General features: G+C 40.3%; 1 protein-coding gene across 4 annotated transcripts in view; it reads left to right on the top strand.

The window, feature by feature from the left end:
- LOC137273400 (uncharacterized) overlaps positions 1-22348 on the top strand; it is a 131938-nt gene that overhangs the window by 85924 nt on the left and 23666 nt on the right. For all 4 annotated transcript variants that reach the window (XM_067806056.1, XM_067806059.1, XM_067806058.1 and 1 more), the window contains 11 exons: positions 2618-2681; positions 6145-6315; positions 8245-8568; positions 11331-11486; positions 11921-12085; positions 13313-13585; positions 15534-15683; positions 16368-16559; positions 17934-18077; positions 19166-19348; positions 21056-21199. In XM_067806056.1, the coding sequence (XP_067662157.1) occupies positions 2618-2681; positions 6145-6315; positions 8245-8568; positions 11331-11486; positions 11921-12085; positions 13313-13585; positions 15534-15683; positions 16368-16559; positions 17934-18077; positions 19166-19348; positions 21056-21199 (1966 nt within the window). The remainder of the gene's footprint in view (positions 1-2617; positions 2682-6144; positions 6316-8244; positions 8569-11330; positions 11487-11920; positions 12086-13312; positions 13586-15533; positions 15684-16367; positions 16560-17933; positions 18078-19165; positions 19349-21055; positions 21200-22348) is intronic.

Raw genomic sequence — 22348 nt, 5'->3', positions numbered from 1 at the left:
TTCCCAATACTGACCACCTGGACACATTTCCCCATACTGACCACCTGGACACATTTCCCCATACTGACCACCTGGACACATTTCCCCATACTGACCACCTGGATACAATTCCCCATTTTGAACACCAGGACACATTTCCCCATACTGACCATCTGAATACATTTCCCCACATTGAACACCAGAACAGATTTCCCCATACTGACCACCTGGACACATTTCCCCATACTGACCATCTGGATACATTTCCCAATACTGACCACCTGGACACATTTCCCCATACTGACCACCTGGACACATTTCCCCATATTGAACACCAGGACACATTTCCCCATACTGACCACCTGGACACATTTCACCATACTGTCCACCTGGATACATTTCCCAATACTGACCACCTGGACACATTTCCCCATACTGACCACCTGGACACATTTCCCCATACTGACCACCTGGACACATTTCACCATACTGACCACCTGGACACATTTCCCCATACTGACCACCTAGACACATTTCACCATACTGTCCACCTGGACACATTTCCCAATACTGACCAACTGGACACATTTCCCCATACTGACCACCTGGATACAATTCCCCATACTGACCACCTGGACACATTTCCCCATACTGACCACCTGGACACATTTCACCATACTGTCCACCTGGACACATTTCCCCATACTGACCACCTGGACACATTTCCCCATACTGACCACCTGGATACAATTCCCCATTTTGAACACCAGGACACATTTCCCCATACTGACCATCTGAATACATTTCCCCACATTGAACACCAGGACACATTTCCCCATACTGACCACCTGGACACATTTCACCATACTGTCCACCTGGACACATTTCCCAATACTGACCACCTGGATACATTTCCCAATACTGACCACCAGGACACATTTCCCCATACTGACCACCTGGACACATTTCCCCATACTGACCACCTGGATACAATTCCCCATATTGAACACCAGGACACATTTCCCCATACTGACCACCTGGACACCTTTCACCATACTGTCCACCTGGATACATTTCCCAATACTGACCACCTGGACACATTTCCCCATACTGACCACCTGGACACATTTCCCCATACTGACCACCTGGACACATTTCCCCATACTGACCACCTGGACACATTTCCCCATACTGACCACCTGGACACATTTCACCATACTGTCCACCTGGACACATTTCCCAATACTGACCAACTGGACACATTTCCCCATACTGACCACCTGGATACAATTCCCCATACTGACCACCTGGACACATTTCCCCATACTGACCACCTGAAAACATTTCCCCATATTGAACACCAGGACACATTTTCGCATACTGACCACCTGGACACATTTCACCATACTGTCCACCTGGATACATTTCCCAATACTGACCACCTGGACACATTTCCCCATACTGACCACCTGGACACATTTCCCCATATTGAACACCAGGACACATTTCCCCATACTGACCACCTGGACACATTTCACCATACTGTCCACCTGGATACATTTCCCAATACTGACCACCTGGACACATTTCCCCATACTGACCACCTGGACACATTTCCCCATACTGACCACCTGGACACATTTCCCCATACTGACCACCTGGACACATTTCCCCATACTGACCACCTAGACACATTTCACCATACTGTCCACCTGGACACATTTCCCAATACTGACCAACTGGACACATTTCACCATACTGACCACCTGGATACAATTCCCCATACTGACCACCTGGACACATTTCCCCATACTGACCACCTGGACACATTTCACCATACTGTCCACCTGGACACATTTCCCCATACTGACCACCTGGACACATTTCCCCATACTGACCACCTGGATACAATTCCCCATTTTGAACACCAGGACACATTTCCCCATACTGACCATCTGAATACATTTCCCCACATTGAACACCAGAACACATTTCCCCATACTGACCACCTGGACACATTTCACCATACTGTCCACCTGGACACATTTCCCAATACTGACCACCTGGATACATTTCCCAATACTGACCACCAGGACACATTTCCCCATACTGACCACCTGGACACATTTCCCCATACTGACCACCTGGATACAATTCCCCATATTGAACACCAGGACACATTTCCCCATACTGACCACCTGGACACATTTCACCATACTGTCCACCTGGACACATTTCCCCATACTGACCACCTGGACACATTTCCCCATACTGACCACCTGGACACATTTCCCCATACTGACCACCTGGACACATTTCACCATACTGACCACCTGGACACATTTCCCCATACTGACCACCTAGACACATTTCACCATACTGTCCACCTGAATACATTTCCCCATACTGACCACCTGGACACATTTCCCCTTACTGACCACCTGGACACATTTCCCCATACTGACCACCTGGACACATTTCCCCATACTGACCACCTGGACACATTTCACCGTACTGACCACCTGGACACATTTCACCGTACTGACCACCTCGACACATTTCACCATACTGACCACCTGGATACATTTCCCCTTACTGAAACTTAGTCTTCACTCATTCACTGTTCTTGTGTCTCCAGGGTGTCATATGTGGCAGAGGAAGGCGTTGTGTGGACAATGGCTACAGAGCAGAGTGCAGGCACAGTAAGATACCAATCATTATCAAATTTTCACTTTGCCTATTATCTTTGAGCATATCCTGTGCACTACAACAACCTAGGTAGTCTAGCATTTGATCACCCTGTAAGTTTGGTTTTTTTATGATCTGAGTTGTAGCTGTGAAACAACATGTTCCTCATGTCTGTATGGTGATGTTTGTGTTGTAGTTATGAAATATGGCATGTGCCCCACGTCTGTATGTTGTGTAGGGAACAGGTCGAAAGGGACGCATGATAAAAGGGTTGGAATACAGAAAAGTCAAAAGTGCCCCAAACCCCTAGTCAAATGGGCTGCATAAAAAAGTCCAAAGGACCGCAGCAAACCATCAAAAGGGCCTCAGACTCCTAGTACTATAATAAAAATAACATCTTTTTTCAAAATTATCATGGTAAAATATTTTACATCTACTAAGTGTATATTTTGTGCATACTAGTCCTGTTCTTAAAGGGGCACTAATGCAGAGCAATTTCCGTGGACTGGTGTAAACTTCTGTTATTGTTTTTCTCCCGTGAGTACCCGGATGATATCCCAGAATTCGTGACTGGTTCGTGACCTCTGCTGCGCAGTCCGTAGGTGCAACTGATAGTTTAATTATAGACAGATCAACTGAGGTGAAGTAATTTTTTACTTCATTACAAATGTATTATGAAAACAAATGAAACACTTTGAAGGTTAATCATCTGCCAGTGGTAGAAATGGTAAAAAACTATTAGGACGGAAAAATAACGAAGCCAATGTACGTCTCTATATTTTGCCTCATAACCCTAATTAGTTTATTGTCATATTTGTATGATTCTGAAAATAAATAAAAGAACACACGATCTGCTTATACTCATAGCAAATTTCTAACATAACAGCAACATTTATACATTGTATGGATTGCCAATGTGGATCCTATTTCACACACATACGCGATCTAGTGTCTGTTTTCTGTCATACAGATTCTGCTGAATGCTACTACAAATAAATTAAAACAAAATGCAAATAATGAATGTAAAACAGACTAATTTTATAGCAACAATGTCAGGTTACTACCTTGTTCAGGAGTGTATCCATCAATATCCACGTAAAAGAAATCGTATTCCATTCATCTGCAGCTGGTAAATAATCCTGCTCTGTGTCGCGTGTCTTGCAACTGTCTCATTTGCGAAAAAGTAACACATCGTTTCACGTCTTTCGTGGTGAAAACCAGATAAACCTCTCATTGGTCTCCCAAGATAGCACACCTGGCAACTAACTGTATGATGTCAACTATTCGAAGTAATTTAGTTAACCAATAATGAACAATCAGTCAATCAACGCAAGGGTGGTTAATTCTTTGAAGGGAGGATGTTGTTTTTGCACTCACACTTTACGACAGGGTGTTGTCATCTACACACTCTGCCTTTGACAAATCCGCTAGAAGATAAAAGTAATTAATCAATCAGTGTGTTATCGGTTAATCCTTTGATCGATGTTTGCTTTTGTAACTTTTGTTTTGCTTTTGATAAAACCTCTTGCATCACTTACATGCACATATTACATAACATACAATACATTTGCCATTACAGACCTTAATTTATAATGTTGAGTATTTACTCCAGACAGGAGAAATGCCAAATGGGAACCTTTGTTGAGTAACCGAAGTGGTGTTACTACTAAAGATGTTATATTGCACTTGTTAAAAAATCATTAATTGACTATCCAGGGAATGATGACAAATAACACGTGTATTTACACCATCAAGCGTGAGTTACAGCAAGGAAGATGTAATCTCTGTGTCGCATGCAGCCTGAAAAGACTTATGGGCCGAAACTGTTTTGAGGATACCAACGGAATTTCGTTACATAAGGAATACACACTGGCATTTGCTGTGTACTTTGGTAAATAGGTGAAATAAGGGGTTTTTTTACGTAAGAAAATTTTCAGATTTCTCTACCAAAGGCAAAGTCATCGTTTTTTGTTTACGAATTCAAATAAATCAACTGTGTGTTTTTATTATCATAAATAAGAAACCATTGTAGCTACCATAGCTACCAAAATTTACGTATGATATTTGCTATCACAGTTCAACCAACACTCAAAACTACCTAAATATAAAGCTTTGCAATCTTCCGTACTGAAACAAATGGCTTGCTACGTGCCTGTAGTCATCATATTTTCATGTAACATGATTAAATATCGAGGTTAAAAACGCAGAAATTGGATCAAATTGGATCAGTAACTATATCATCCAAGCATCCGAAAAGTACTACACTGCTGGGATATTTGGTTACAACAAGGAATACCATGAATATTTTTAAACAAATGGCATATGATGGGCATCCGGCCTCCTGACTGTTTAGGTGAAAAAATTCTGCTAATATGGACAGGAGCCCAGTTCCTTTGTCCGTCACGGTTGAAGGAGCGGGCGCTGACCAAATTGCGATTTGGTTTCGTAATTCGACCGTTGGCGAGAAACATTATTCGCACCGCATCAGTGCCCCTTTAATGGATATCTTTTTCAATATTAGAAAGAAAACAATGACAACCAATAGACTATGTAATGGTTTTATATTTCATTTCAGTATCAAAACACTTCCTATTTGTGATTATAATAAATAAGATATTTTTAGAAATGGCACCACAGTGCACCAGTAAGAAACTAAAATATTGCACAAAATGCATATACACAAGGTAACCCTTTCATGTCATATTTGTGTTTTGACTATCATGTAAGTGGTCACTAATCCCGTGAATGTCTTGTTTTCTTTGCTTTTCAGTGAATACTGTCAGAATATTTTAGAGCATTGTTTTCTTTGTTATTAAATCTTACAACTGACATTGAGTTGAGTCTGTGTCAATGTGTGACAGTATAAGATTATGGACAGACTCATTTTGGATGTCACGTCCTTCTTCTATGGCAGTAAAGTGTGTGAAGTGTTTGAAAACCATGAGGAAGAACCAGCATACCTTAAAGTGTGTTTGTTGCACCATGACCATGACAGAATCTATTATTTGTCATTATTTTCTTTCTAATATTGAACAAAATATCTATTAAGAACAGAATTAGTATGCACAAAATATACATTGAGTAAAATCTTCTGCTGCAACAATTTTGAAAAAAGATGTTGTTATTATTGTTGTTGTTATTATGTTTTACAGATTGAGATAGAAACGCAGCAGAGAGAGTTCGGGTTATTTGTGTGTGTCGCTTTTGACTAGAACCCTGTTGTATAGCAGCTATGAAACATGATGTCCCCTGTGTCTGTATGTTGTTTGTGTAGCAACTATGAAACATGATGTGCCCAGTGTCTGTATGTTGATGTGTGTGTAGCAGCTATGAAACATGATGTGCCCAGTGTCTGTATGTTGATGTGTGTGTAGCAGCTATGAAACATGATGTGCCCAGTGTCTGTATGTTGATGTGTGTGTTGCAGCTATGAAACATAATGTGCCCAGTGTCTGTATGCTGATGTGTATGTTGCAGCTATGAAACATGGTTCATGCCCGATGGATACTATACCCACAATGGAGTCTCTACAACAGATGTTCAATGACAACATGCAGAACTGTGACGTTACATGCCATGATGATGCCGACTGTGAAGGCGACAAGAAATGTTGTGGCAGCTGTGGCAATAAGTGTGTCACACCCTACAGTGAGTATCATCTTCCATATCTGTATTTGTGAACAACATGCCAGAGGAATGTATTGACCTTGATCTTCTTGGTTCAGTGCAGAACATTTGCATTGCAAAAGTATTTGCCATGTTTTGTTATACACTAAATATGAAGAATGGCACCATGTTGTAAGTGAATGTATCACTTTTGCGAGCAACATTACAGAAATGCAAACAAAATAATATGAAACACTTAGCCTTTAATGAGTGAGGTAAAAATTATATTAGTTTAAGGTAGTTATTCCAGTTTTTATCAAGAATAATTCTGATTTTGATTTATTTAAGACTTTTTTAAAAATGATAGCCAACTTTAGCAATGAATCACTTACCAACTGGCCAAAGTCCAAGAGACTATTTACAAAATATTTATTAATAGTGATTTCTAATAGTGGAACTTAATAAATTTGACAACATGTGAACATTAACTGAAAATCTACATGACAACTAAAATTACATGTTGGCTAGTAAATTTCAAGTTTAACTTTGGTAATAACAATACGTTAACATGAACTTGGAACCCGGCGAAGCTCACAATGTATGTCTATCTTCAAGATAATTATGTCATCATCACTTGTTTGGTACAACCAACTCAGTATCTCATTTCCTGTGGCTGTCCAAGTCAAAACATTGATTACAGAACAGTCTTGTTTCCTGTTTACTGGGTTCTGTCCTATTTTGCAATTTAGTGCAATAACCAGTCCAAACTTTTTAGACTAATTTGTTTTAACTGGATACATAGATATTAATTATTATGATGTGATACATCTATGCACTTGTATATTGCAACACTACTCTCCTTCTACTCCTCGCAAATATGTCGTACAGCTTTGTCGTATGCTTTGTCATACAACGAGCTCTGACAAACGGAAACCTGGAAATCTCAAAATGAGGCTGTGCTGATAGAAAACTTTGGAGTTCTGGGTTGGAATTGATATCATATCAAACTACACTGAATAAGCGAAAAAAAACCAAACACATAACAGGTGTAACCAGTGTGAATCATTTTACAAGTCTGCGATTTCTTTGTTAAGGTATGCTGCCTAAATCTCAACATGAAATACAGAAATACTATGTTATTGAAATTTAAAATTGAAATTCATTTCTAAATACCATTTTCATATGGAAATTGGAATTCAGTGTAACCAGAGTTGTTTGTGATGTCTATTTTGACTTTCACACGAGAAAACTCTGAAAATTTCTGAGTAAATATGGATTGGCTGAAAAGTAGGTCATTGTCAGAAAAAAATAATGAGACAGATGCTTTGGTATGGAAGCGCGATCTTTGTTCAGTCATTGAAAAATATTGTCCATCGAGTTCATAAGTCAGGTAAGTTGGTGCAGTTTGCTGTGCAGAGTTAGGTCCCTTTGGCACACCAGGCTCTTGTGTCTGTGGGTTCAATTGATGGTTGGCCCTGATTATGTTTCTAAGTTGAATGTCCTGGGGGTCTATGCTCAAAGTGACTTTAGCTCTACAACAGTCATAAGCCCATGGACCCATGAAGATCTGGGGTAGAATTGATCTTTAGTAATGCATGCTCCTCGTAATAGGTGACTAACAGGATTGGGTGTTCAGGCTTGCTGACTTGGTTGATATATGTGTCATCAGTTCCCAACTGCACTGATAGATGCACATGCTGTTGATCACTGGATTGTCTGGTCCAGACTCAATTGTTTGCAGACTGTTGCCATATTGTAAGTCTATGGTCAAGGATGCAAGTTACAGTCACCTTAAGAGAGTTATGAAAACCAGGACCCCATTCCACAAAGCAGTCATAGCGCTATGACAGTTGTAAGTCCATATTAAAGTATGGGAGTTACGATCATCTTAGCGCTGGGATCATTTTTTGGAACAGGCCCCAGGCCCTGATCTCAGCATAAGTAGAGAAATAATGGCTTCCTGTGTTTCAGTGGCTGAGAATTGCCTGAAGAAGAAGGAAGTGCTGACGGCACACTGGAACCTGTACCAGAACTTGTCCAACTTCCTCGAGGACAGGAACATGACCAACATGGCCAACCAGTCCTTCCCAGCGATGATGCAGAGTGCAGTGACATGGGTCATGAACACTGAACGCATGTGGATGCCATCATGCAACGCTAGTGGTGACTACGAGCGTGTGCAGTGCGAGTATAATCTGAAGACTGGGGAGAAGGATCACTGCTTCTGCTCTAATAGACAGGGTCAACGCATCAACGGCACCGACACCAGACCGCCAACAATGCCCCTGTGCATCGGTGAGATATTTCACCATTTTTTGTCACAACAATTAGAAAACTGAAAATCGTTTTGTGGAAATGCCTCAACATATAATCCTTTCAATGAAATGGCTGCTTGTGTTAGAATGTTCATCAGTATCCGCAACATTTATCATAGTTGCAAAACATTATTTCTGAGTGGTGGTTGTTGAGCATGTAGCAGGGCGTGGAGTCATCCCAAAGATGACATCCTTACCATGTCAGCTTGCTGACGGGGTTAACCTCTTTGGTCATATGGACACGGCATCCGACTTCGGATCAGAAGGTCCGTCGTTCGAATCCCAGCATGGGACTCGGAAATTTTGTGGCCACTACAAGTAGGATTCTATGAATTCCATTGGTATGGATTTATTGCATGTTGATTCCTAAGGTAGCTAAGGGACCATTCATAATCTATGGCAAGGGGGGCTGTGAGGAGGCTGGTGGTGATGATTACGATATGAAAGGGCGTAGGGATAGGGGTGTGGGGTGAGTTAGCACCCATTTTGTTCTGGGGAGGTAGGAGGTCATTCGGTTTGTACATGTACATTTGGGTGTTGTCTATGATTTTGTACATGACATGCAGGTGGTGGGATGGTAGTGAATGTCGCTTACTTTGTGTGTAAATCTTAGTGGGGTCATTCACATTGTACATGCTTCTCCATAAAAATCATCATCACCCCTTTAACCATAAGACATGAACTGACCATAATGCAGTAGCTGAGCAGAAATCAGTCTGTGAATGAACTTGATGTGAGACTAACTAACACCAAAGCAATGTGACATAGCTAATACTTTTATTCTGAAATTGAGTAAGGTTTCAAGTTAATACCAGTCACTACAAGTTATTGAAGTGGCAGTACAAGGTCAGAGGCAGTATAATCAAAAAAGTGATTGTAGTAAAAAGTCAGAGGCAATATATTCCAGATGAAGTGTAGTAATAGCAGAGATGGCAATGTTGACAATGAACAAGTTTCAAAAATAGTATTCATTGTCAGAATTATCTCCACATAGTGGGTGGTTTTCTTTTAAATTAAGATGTAATGTGAGATGAGTTTGCTTGATTTTACCTTTATACTCGAGAACCTTCAACTACCTGGCTGAAAATAACATGTAAAGTCACACAGGTTTGTAGTACCCTGTAGTACCTTCCAGAGTTCTGGCTAAATGTAGCACTCACCTAAATATAGAGTACACCACCTGCCCCTACTTGAAGTCAACAGTGAGTGTTGAATACGAAATATTTTTCTAAATACAAAACTTAAGGGTGTTGCATGTGGAATATTCTTAAGATCCACAAGTTTTGTAATCTATTTATCCAGGGGAAAACAGCGTGATCCATGATGACAGATCAAGCAGGCAATGCCACATATAACCAAAACAAGACAGAGGTCACTCTGTCACATCTACTTTATAGAGGAAAAAACACTTTTTAGCTTATTCATTTGAAAAATAACTCTAATCCCCAGGACACTGAAATTAAATTTTAATTATCCCCAAATGTTGTATTATGTTTGGTTGATGTCTTTGGTAAATAACTGCATGAATGGAGTTATGATGTTAATTTACAGTGTCCAGAGAGTTTGGCATCATGATGTCACTATCGTTACACAACTCACACAGGATAACTTTCAACTTGTTACAAAACACCTGTTTCAGATACCCACAATTGTCTCATAAAAGATTCTTGAGAGGTGTTCAAAAGTTGGTGAATACATAAGCCAGGTGTATGGATGGCAGCTTGTTATTTTATTGTATTCCATGACTTTTCTGGTCTACATCTTGCCCTTTCTTCAGGTGATTAAAGACAGGTGTGAAAAACATGTTTATATACCTTATATACCATGTTTATATACCTTATATACCATGTTTATATACCTTATATACCATGTTTATATACCTTATATACCATGTTTATATACCTTATATACCATGTTTATATACCTTATATACCATGTTTATATACCTTATATACCATGTTTATATACCTTATATACCATGTTTATATACCTTATATACCATGTTTATATACCTTATATACCATGTTTATATACCTTATATACCATGTTTATATACCTTATATACCATGTTTATATACCTTATATACCATGTTTATATACCTTATATACCATGTTTATATACATGTTAATATTCCTTGTCTCTGTATTGATGAAATCTTGCTGGTGGAACATGAAAAGTGTGTTCTCATGTATACTGGCGTCTCCTATTCTCGCGGTACTTACGAATATCAGCTGAAATAATAATATAAACAGTTCTTTTCGTATGTATGCTTGTTGTGTTCAAATGAAGAGATTCCCCCTCTAACATCTGCATCTATCAACTGCTTGATCCATCAAGTGTATTATCTCATTTGAGCTCGATGAAAAACATGGTTGTCCACCGATGACTTTTCGAAGCGTCTCCTATTCTCGCAGTACAACGAGAAAGTAACGTTATTAGGTGTAAGGAAAGGAAATCTTATTCGGGAAGGGCGGGGGAAAGTTATGATTTTTCCAAGTTGGTTAAAACTCGCGAATATTCATTACACTGCAGAATTTTGATAATTCACAGACTTGGGCCAATTTCCTAGTTACTGGTCAATGATTTAAGCAGCCGCTAAGTATCTCGCATCAGCGAACCTAGGCAGAAAAGGTGTTTACCGCGAGAATAGGAAACCCACAAGAATAGGAGACGGCCCTATAATAGTGAAATATCCTATTGTGAGACGAGATATAAAATGCATGTTGACAACTACTTTACAGCTAAGCCTGGATACTGCCCTACCGGAATACCATTGACGACTGAGTGTAGTGTGTCCTGCCATGGAGACTACGACTGTGACGGCCATGACAAGTGTTGTGTTTCAGGCTGTAGTGCCCGCTGCCTCAGACCATTCAACGACACAATTTCACACAAAGGTCAGCACACACGATCCAACTTGTATAGCTTAAAAATACTTTCCTGCATCTTATTTTCTTTTCGAGCTCTGGGGTGTACTTTGGTTGTCACCAATGACCATGATATTCTTAGAGCTTTATAGCAGTATATTGTCTAAAAATTTCAAATGTTTAACTATGTTTTTCTTTTCCAAATTGTAAGAAGAAATATACTGTTTGGTTTAAGGACACTTTAATGTTCCAATAAACCACGAATCCATTGCGTGTAGTTTTTAAATCTTGACATTTACCATCTACTGTCTATTGTGTGCCATAATTTGGCTTCTGTTTGCCTCTTTATTAGAAAAACAAGAGAGGTATCATATGTACATGTGTTTTTGATATAGAACTGCTTGTGCATAGTGCCTAGAACATCAACTTTGTGAATTCTGAAAAGAAATTCCTTTTGTCCACAGCTGCCAATGTATCTGCCCTGTTCAGAAGTATCTGTACCAGGTTTGAGGACCGCACTTTCTGCCAGAGTGGCAGCCAGTGTGTGGGCAACTGGAAACAGGCAGATCTCTGTGCTTGCCCTGAAGGATACAAAGGTCCTTTCTGTGATACGATGATACCCCAAGGAGGTGAGAGTCCATTTTCATTGTCTCTTGTCTGCATCCCTTGTATTCCCACGTACCAAATCAATTTTACATTCAGTGTGTTCCTTTCATGTCTTGTCTACATCCCGTGTCTTCCCACCTGATCAATTATACATTCTGTGTCTTCCCATCAAGTCTTGTCTACATCCTGTGTCTTCCCACCAGATCAATTATACATTCTGTGTCTTCTCATCAAGTCTTGTCTACATTCTGTGTCTTCCCATCAAGTGTTGTCTACATCCTGTGTCTTCCCACCAGATCAGTTACACATTCTGTGTCTTCCCATCAAGCCTTGTCTACATCCCTTGTCTTCCCACCAGATCAATTATACATTCTGTGTCTTCCCATCAAGTCTTGTCTACATTCTGTGTCTTCCCACCAGATCAATTATACATTCTGTGTCTTCCCATCAAGTCTTGTCTACATTCTGTGTCTTCCCATCAAGTCTTGTCTACATCCTGTGTCTTCCCACCAGATCAGTTATACATCCTGTGTCTTCCCATCAGGTCTTGTTTACATTCTGTGTCTTCCCACCTGATCAATTATACATTCTGTGTCTTCCCATCAAGTCTTGTCTACATCTTGTGTCTTCCCACCAGATCAATTATACATTCTGTGTCTTCCCATCAAGTCTTGTCTACATTCTGTGTCTTCCCATCAAGTGTTGTCTACATCCTGTGTCTTCCCACCAGATCAGTTATACATTCTGTGTCTTCCCATCAAGCCTTGTCTACATCCCTTGTCTTCCCACCAGATCAATTATACATTCTGTGTCTTCCCATCAAGTCTTGTCTACTTTCTGTGTCTTCCCATCAAGTCTTGTCTACATCCCTTGTCTTCACACCAGATCAATTATACATTCTGTGTCTTCCCATCAAGCCTTGTCTACATCCCTTGTCTTCCCACCAGATCAATTATACATTCTGTGTCTTCCCATCAAGTCTTGTCTACTTTCTGTGTCTTCCCATCAAGTCTTGTCTACATCCCTTGTCTTCACACCAGATCAATTATACATTCTGTGTCTTCCCATCAAGTCTTGTCTTCATCCCTTGTCTTCCCTCAACAGGGCCCAGAGATGGGCTGCTTCTCACATATCCTGTTGTCGGAAGTCTCTTGTAGTTGGTTCAAACCATCCCGTCCTGTGTGTTATGTTAACATGTTAACATTTCAAACTTGTGTATCTGTTGAATGTTTTCTTTCTTCCCCTGACAGAATCTGCACCAAGTGTTTGTCAGAAGAGGTACAGTCTATACATCATGATCATGGACCCGCAGTATGCTCACCTAAAGAATATGTTCATGACACATGCCAACATGTCCTCTCTAGCTGTCATGAAGGCTAACTGTTCTGGCAGGGAATTTGAACCTGTCCAGTGTGATCATGATATTTCTAGTGGCAACCGAACATGGTGCTACTGTGTGGACCAATCGGGTCACCCAATTCCTGGTTCTGGAGTCCGCAGTCCTCAATGGCCACGTTGTGGAGGTAATGTACATCACTGTGGATTTGCATAAAACAAAACAATTTGAAGTATTAATGCTTCTACCAGAACTGAATTGTTTAGTGGGGGAAGGTAGTTTGGATGATAACATGTTTGCTTGTGTTTCTGCTTGCTTTTTTATGTGATTATTGTTACAGCATGTTCATGTGGACATTCTTGTGATAAGCATTAGTGCTATAACAATGCATCAAACTATCGATGAATTGCAATTGTTGAGTCTCCAGTAGCAATTGAAGGATGGTACATGAAAAACTGTTGATACATCAGTAGTATCAGTGACTACCAATAGTTTAATAAGTGACTTCCATTGATAAATATGCAGTGCTAAATACAAACAGAAAATATTTTTGTTCACTTTGATACAGAGTAATTCTGGCCATGCTACCTCTTAAACAAACTTGGCCGCAAACACTGTATGCAAGTTGGTGCTTCAAATTGTGAATAACAATAAGTGTTCACTGTTTTCTTGCTCTGGGTTTAATGTTTCTCGTCAATTATTAAAAGAGACTTAAATTACTCCAACTTGGTTTTCAGTCATCCAAACTATCAATTCATTTAAAAAATGACCTCAAATAAGACAATTCAAGGAGAAATAGACTATTGCAATGGTATTGTAATAGTTGGTTGCAACAGACTATAGCTATCACAATAGTTGGTTGCAACAGACTATAGCTATCACAATAGTATGTTGCAACAGACTATAGCTATCACAATAGTATGTTGCAACAGGCTATAGCTATCACAATAGTATGTTGCAACAGACTATAGCTATCACAATAGTATGTTGCAACAGACTATAGCTATCACAATAGTTGGTTGCAACAGACTATAGCTATCACAATAGTATGTTGCAACAGACTATAGCTATCACAATAGTATGTTGCAACAGACTATAGCTATCACAATAGTATGTTGCAACAGACTATAGCTATCACAATAGTATGTTGCAACAGACTATAGCTATCACAATAGTATGTTGCAACAGACTATAGCTATCACAATGGTATGTTGCAACAGACTATAGCTATCACAATAGTATGTTGCAACAGACTATAGCTATCACAATAGTATGTTGCAATAGTTGTTCCCCATCGATGGTCACTGCTGATAAGCGTCATTGTCATGCTACATGATGGACCATCTTTTTGCTAAGTTGAAGTTCAGCATTTGACTCCAAGACCATACAGCTCACGCGTATGATATACAATATGAAGAGAATACTACACTAGGTCTCATTACATATGAATTTACGAAACAAGTGTCCTTCCTATGATATCTAACTGAGCGAAAGTAAGTTTCATATAATTTGTATGTAATGAGACTGAGTTTGGTTTTTTATTTATTACCCGCATCTTGCATGCATTGCATTGACAAAATAACGCATTTTCATTATTTGGCGGTTTGAAACCGAAACCGGGTTCATGAAGATGTTGTGGAAGAGTTATGTACTGTAGTACACTGTGTGCATGATGTCACTTACCGGGTAACTGACCTCACAATGCATGTCAGTTGCCATCACTTCATTCAGCCTTCAAAAGTAAACTACTCTGTAGCACCCTCTTTCTTGGTTTGCAGTTGCTTCACTCAGCTAACATCACTGGTGGAAACATTGTGTTTATGTTTTTCAAAGGATATGATGTCTCAGTTTGACTCACAATTAGACAGCCTCACGTCAATGTTCGCAATGTTTACATTCCCACAATAAATATTTGTTGTAGAATGAATGAATTCACGTGTGTGTTATGAATGAAAAAGAAGCTACTTCACAACATGACCTAACTGAGATGTCATCGGGTTATCCAATCAAATCGTTAGCATCTCAGGTCAAGTCGTTACGACACAGGTCAACACGAAACGACACACGTGTGACGAGATTAGTATGCACCTACCCATAAGTTGACCACGTGGGTAATAAAGCATATTTTGTTGCAGACATGCACTGTGCTGCCGGCCACCGACTGTATAACTCTACCAGCCCCGGACATGCCAGGAAATGTGACCCCCGGTCAAAGCCATGCCCTCCAGGGTATGAATGTAAACAGGTTGCCTACGGCCAGCATGTGTGCTGCATTGACCAGTACGGTATGTATTCATACTTCCCATACTTTATTGTTTAAAGCTCTACTGACCCATTAAATTTGTGTCCATGTGTGGGATTATAGTATGTATACACAGGAAGGTGTCCCAACACTTCTCTTGATTCTCGCTGATTGGGGGCTGGGGGGTTCTCTAGTGGTTAAGGCATTCGCTCATCGTGACGAAGACCCAGATTTGATTCTCCGTATGGATACAGTGTGTAAAGCCTATTTCTGATGTCCATGCTGTGGAATATTACTAAAAGTGACATGAAACCAAACTCACTCAAGAGTGACTGACGGAGTGAATGAGTATCGTTTTAAATGCCTCTTTTAGCAATGTTCCAGCAATATCATGGTGACCTGCAAGTTGAATAAGGCATAAGGTCAGACACAACCTGTATTAGTGTTTTGTCATGTAATGGTCTCCTACATGTCACAGTGACCTGCAAGTTAAACATCACATGAGGCTGGACACAACCTGTATTAGTGTTTTGTCATGTAATGGTCTCCTACAGGTCACAGTGACCTGCAAGTTAAACATCACATGAAGGCTGGACACAACCTGTATTAGTGTTTTGTCATGTCATGGTCTCCTACAGGTCACAGTGACCTGCAAGTTAAACATCACATGAAGGCTGGACACAACCTGTATTAGTGTCCTCTCATGTGTTGGTCTTGTTTGTTGCAGGTCACAGTGACATCTGCCGACTGAGCCCAAACCCTGGACAGTGGTGTGACAACATGGAAAATAAATGGTCCAATTACTACTACTTCAACTCCACGCTGAAAAAGTGCATGCTGTTCCTGTACAGAGGTTGCCATGGAAACCAGAACATGTTCAAGACAGAAGCTGCATGCAACCAGAGATGTGCTAGAAAAGGTTGGTTCAGCATAGCCAGTATTCAGCGGTAACTTTGTTAGGGTGTAGAGATTTTCATATTTATGATCTCACTTGCAGAATTACTAAAAAAGTCTCTGTTTAGCAGTAAGCGTTCTGCTGTATTGGAATCAAGAAGTCAGACCTCCCATAAGCAGATCCAGATACATGCATCCCCTGCACCCCTTCTTTTGTCCTGAAAGTTTATTAAACGAATGTTGAAAAAGGGTGAAAATGAACTGTGCAACCACCTTTCTTGAAAAGCTGTGTCCGCCCCTGCATCCTATGGTTCATTTTGAAAATGAACTACAAGTTCTTAAACCTTCCTGGTCCAAGCATGTTCCCTTAATGTGTAAGGTATACTACCGACAAGAAATAAGGGAACTAATGAAATAATAGCGAATTTGAAACTGCTTTAAATATCCACTAAATCAATTTTAGGCGTCAAGTTCAATATCTGGTGTGTCCACCATGTTGGGCAACACATTCATGGCACCTTGATGGCATGCTGTTAATCAATTTCCCCGCTCTGACGCCAACAACGTTTTCTGCCATCTGTGAATCGTAGGCAAAACCTTGACTCATCAGAGAACATGGTGTAACGCCAGTGGCACATAGCCCATCCCTGATGGTGCCTAGCCCATGCCAATCTTTGGCGCTTATGGTGAGCTGAAAGGGTGACACCCTTAAAAGGCCGTCATGCTTTCAGATGAGCTTGATAGAGTCGGTTTTTAACGGCTGAGGTTGAAATGCATCTTCCAGTGAGTGTGTGGAATTCTCTATTGATGGCAGGGGCCGATTTAAACCTATCGCGTAGAGCAATTAACATAATGAGACGATCCTGTCGTGGTGTCGTTGATTTTGGTCTACCACGCCCAGGTCTCGTTGCAACCCCACCCTTTTGACGGTACTTATCCCACAGGCGTGAAATTACACTTTATGATTTACCCATCTGCCAGGCAACTTCACATAATGATGTCCCCACATCTATCATCCTCACAATTCTCCATTTTGTTGCTTCACCGAGATACTGCCTCGGAGGCATTTCTGTCAGTAAGTGTCAATCTCTATTGCATTAGTGATTGCGACTTCTCCAGTACATTTACAGGAGTTAACTTCTGTATGCACGTGTAGCACGTGCTGGGCATGCATTATGCGAAATTCCATTGTCATTGGATGTTGCGTTTGGGAGATACGCCACGATAACGGACCCTGTCACAGTCAAAGTCATCTACATTCAATTTCTTGGTTCCCTTATTTTCTGTCGGTAGTATACAAACATTTCTTTTAAGGACAGAAACTACATTTTGCATTAGTAAACGTGATCAAATGCTATCATTTGAGACACAGAATGTATGAGTGTTGTGTTGTTTTCAGAGAAGCCAGGCATGTGTCCCAGGGTGATGGAAGTGCGTCTCAACCAGCGTTACTGTAAAGAATACTGCATGGACGATAGAAACTGTACAGAGGACAGGAAGTGCTGTCGGACTGAGTGCGGACGAAGATGCTTACTGCCTACGGGTAAAATATAGTTCAGCTGCTCCTCATTTTTACACTGCCTCTAGGTAACACATAGTTCAGTTTGTGAACTCTGCCTACAGGTAATATAGGATATGTCAAAATAACACACTTTGGCCCTACTGGGCATTCAGTGGGATGTGTAATAGGATATCCAAAAAAGCATATTTACTCATAAAATCATGCAAAACTTCGAAAAAATATGACTGGCTACTGAAAACAATAGACCAGACCATAGATGGCAATTAGGTTACTCAGCTAGGTGTATCGTCATCAACTGACCTGGCATGAAATGCACATACTGCTGACACAAAGGGTCATCTCAAAGATATTTTATGCCTTTCAGTGTATTTGGAATAGATCTCATCTGTTGATCAACATCTTACAAGTGTTGTTTTCCTTAAGTTTATGTTGATAGACATAAAACTGTATGATACCCAAAAAAAAGCTTAATTCGTCTATAAAATGTCTCAAAATATGTAGGTGTCATGACCACCAGATGATCAAGAGCACTGGGTATTATTTGTAAATTGTCATAACATGCTTCAACAGTTTAATTCCCTAAAGAATTATTTTATCTCAGCTGACATCTCTGTCCCCCAGCCCGACCCCAACCACTGTCTCTGACATACCGGTTGAGACGATCCCTCCCACCTGATTCCTTTTATGGTGATTGGTAGCTCTGTCCTTATTAATAAGTTTCAGTATCAAAGTTCTTATTTTTTACCCCAACTACTGTTTAGAATGAAGCTAAATTTATTTAATGGGCAAGTAAAAAGTGTCATTTGTAATAGAATATCATCGCACACTAATTTACATTAAGTTATGGTCTGTTCCAAATAAGTCACCTGGACTTTGAAAAAAAACACATTGCTCATTTCTGCACTAATCTCTCCTCAGTAAAGTCCTTTTTCTACATTCCCTGCCACTCAGACTGTAGTTGTGCGGAACTGTAACAGATATTCCACACTTTCACATATTCACTACATAAATAGTAGATGTAACTGCAAAAAATCATTTTTTGTCTATTTCCAGCAATATGTTAGACTTCATTACATGAGGAAAACTAGGACGTGTGCCATATGTTTCAGATGACTCCCTCAATATCTGCCATGAACCGAAAGAGGAAGGCCCATGCAAGGCCTACATGCCCAGATACTTCTTCAACAGGACATCACAGCAGTGTGAACGATTCGTATATGGTGGTTGCAGAGGCAATAACAACAACTTCTACAGCCTTGAAGAATGCTGCAGTCAGTGTGGGACCATCTCATGTAAGAAGATCTATCATCAGGCACAGATACACCTGATGTTGAACAGATACACTCAGTGTTTCCAATGCTGTAATTTGCCAGTTGGCCATCAGCGGCAATCTGCAGGTCCATTTTGTTAAAGTTAAACCAATGAAAACAAAATAGACTACACTGTGCACAGTTCCACAGTTGCTACAAAATCAATTAGCAAAGGCTGTTTTATTTGTTAAAGACTAGTGTTGATATTCCAAAGTGTTGAAATACCAGGAATTGGAACAGTAAGTTATCAAATTATGATGGATCATGGATTTCAGAACGTTACTAAAGAAAAAAAAATATGGGATTTTAGCAGCTGTGAAAGAAAATGACAGGTGACTTACTGAATTCCCAAAGGGCCCGCTAATATTTGAAACATCTGGCATGATATAGTAACAACCGGCATTGGGCCTCCATGCTTGCGATTATTTTGAATGCTGAATACCCCTGATGTCAACATCTTTTAGTCTAAGACAAATGCTGATCTCTCACATACACCGATGATGTCACAGGCACTAATGATGTCACATACATTGATGCTCACACAGACACTATACTGATCTCACATACACCGATATCACGGACACTAATGATGTCACAAAAGCAAGTGATGACCCCACATACACTGATGATGTCACAGACTCTAATGATGACCTCACTTACACTGATGTCACATATTATGATGTCACAGACACTAATGATGACCTTAATATACACTGATGTCTCAGATAATGCAGATGTCACAGATGATGATGTCAGAGATAATGATGTCAGAGATAATAGATGATGATGTCTCAGATAATGCAGATGTCACAGATGATGATGTCAGAGATAATGATGTCACAGATGATGTCACAGATTATGATGTCAGAGATAATGATGTCACAGATTATGATGTCACAGATAATAATGTCAGAGATGATGATGTCACAGATGATGATGTCTCAGATAATGCAGATGTCACAGATGATGATGTCAGAGATAATGATGTCAGAGATAATAGATGATGATGTCTCAGATAATGCAGATGTCACAGATGATGATGTCAGAGATAATGATGTCACAGATGATGTCACAGATTATGATGTCAGAGATAATGATGTCACAGATTATGATGTCACAGATAATAATGTCAGAGATGATGATGTCACAGATGATGATGTCTCAGATAATGCAGATGTCACAGATGATGATGTCACAGATGATGATGTCACAGATGATGATGTCACAGATAATGCAGATGTCACAGATGATGATGTCACAGATGATGATGTCACAGATGATGATGTCACAGATAATGCAGATGTCACAGATGATGATGTCACAGATGATGATGTCACAGATGATGATGTCACAGATGATGATGTCACAGATGATGATGTCACAGTTACTGTTGACATGGTACTTGATGATACTAATATGTAACACAAACATCTCATGTTTTTCATGTTGTGTGTATGTAAATTTATCCCTTCTCAAGCAGAAGAAGAAAGAAGAGGCCTGCACGACATTTGCTTCTTTCAGATTTGACTGTTTACATAACATATATATTATGTATTATTATTATGACTCAGCTATCTTGATGATCTGTACTGAACATAGGCGACATTCCTTCAATATTTGCCCATAAGTTTGCCCTCATCATCATTCAGCATTCTGCCATCAGTCAGTTTATGACCTCGACTGTTTCAGCCCGCTGTAAACCTGGCAAGTGCCCTACGCCTCTGGTCAACTACTTTGCCCCATGCCAGGATGAGTGCAAATCTGATGCTGAATGTAGTGGCAACACTCTCTGCTGCTCCAATGGTTGTGGTCGTGCCTGTCTTGTTAAGGAAAGTAAGTTGTCTCAATGTTAGCCATGTCCAGACAGTGAGTTGTCCCTATGTTAGACATGTCCAGACAATGAATGGTCCCTATGTTAGTCATATCTAGACAGTGAGTTGTCCCTATGTTATCCATATCCAGACAGTGAGTGGTCCCTATGTTATCCATGTCCAGACAGTGAGTTGTGCCTATGTAGTCATATCCAGACAGTGAGTTGTCCCTATCTTTGCCATGTCAAGACAGTGAGTTGTCCCTATGTTAGACATGTCCAGACAATGAGTGGTCCCTATGTTAGTCATATCTAGACAGTGAGTGGTCCCTATGTTATCCATGTCCAGACAGTGAGTTGTGCCTATGTAGTCATATCCAGACAGTGAGTTGTCCCTATCTTTGCCATGTCAAGACAGTGAGTTGTCCCTATGTTAGACATGTCCAGACAATGAGTGGTCCCTATGTTAGTCATATCTAGACAGTGAGTGGTCCCCATGTTAGTCATATCTAGACAGTGAGTTGTCCCTATGTTAGTCATATCTAGACAATGAGTGGTCACTATCTTAGTCATATCTAGACAGTGAGTTGTCCCTATGTTATCCATGTCCAGACAACGAGTTGTCCCTATGTTAGTCATATCCAGACAGTGAGTGGTCACTATGTTAGTCATATCTAGACAATGAGTTGTCCCTATGTTAGTCATATCTAGACAGTGAGTTGTCCCTATGTTATCCATATCCAGACAGTGAGTGGTCCCCATGTTAGTCATATCCAGACAGTGAGTGGTCACTATGTTAGTGATATCTAGACAATGAGTTGTCTCTATGTTAGTCATATCTAGACAGTGAGTTGTCCCTATGTTATCCATATCCAGACATTGAGTGGTCCCCATGTTAGTCATATCCAGGCAGTGAGTTTTCCCTGTGTAGTCATATCCAGACAGTGAGTGATCCCTATGTTAGTCATATCCAGACAGTGAGTGGTCCCTATGTTAGTCATATCCAGGCAGTGAGTGGTCACTATGTTAGTTATATCTAGACAGTGAGTGGTCCTCATGTTAGGCATGTCTAGACAGTGAGTGGTCCCTATGTTAGACATGTCCAGACAGTGAGTGGTCCCCATGTTAGTCATATCTAGACAGTGAGTTGTCCCTATGTTACCCATGTCCAG

This window comes from Haliotis asinina, chromosome 2 (assembly GCF_037392515.1).
Source record: "Haliotis asinina isolate JCU_RB_2024 chromosome 2, JCU_Hal_asi_v2, whole genome shotgun sequence".
In the NCBI taxonomy this organism is placed as follows: Eukaryota; Metazoa; Mollusca; class Gastropoda; order Lepetellida; family Haliotidae; genus Haliotis; species Haliotis asinina.
Note: the sequence above shows the minus strand (reverse complement) of the source record. Positions and strands in the feature narration are given on the sequence as shown.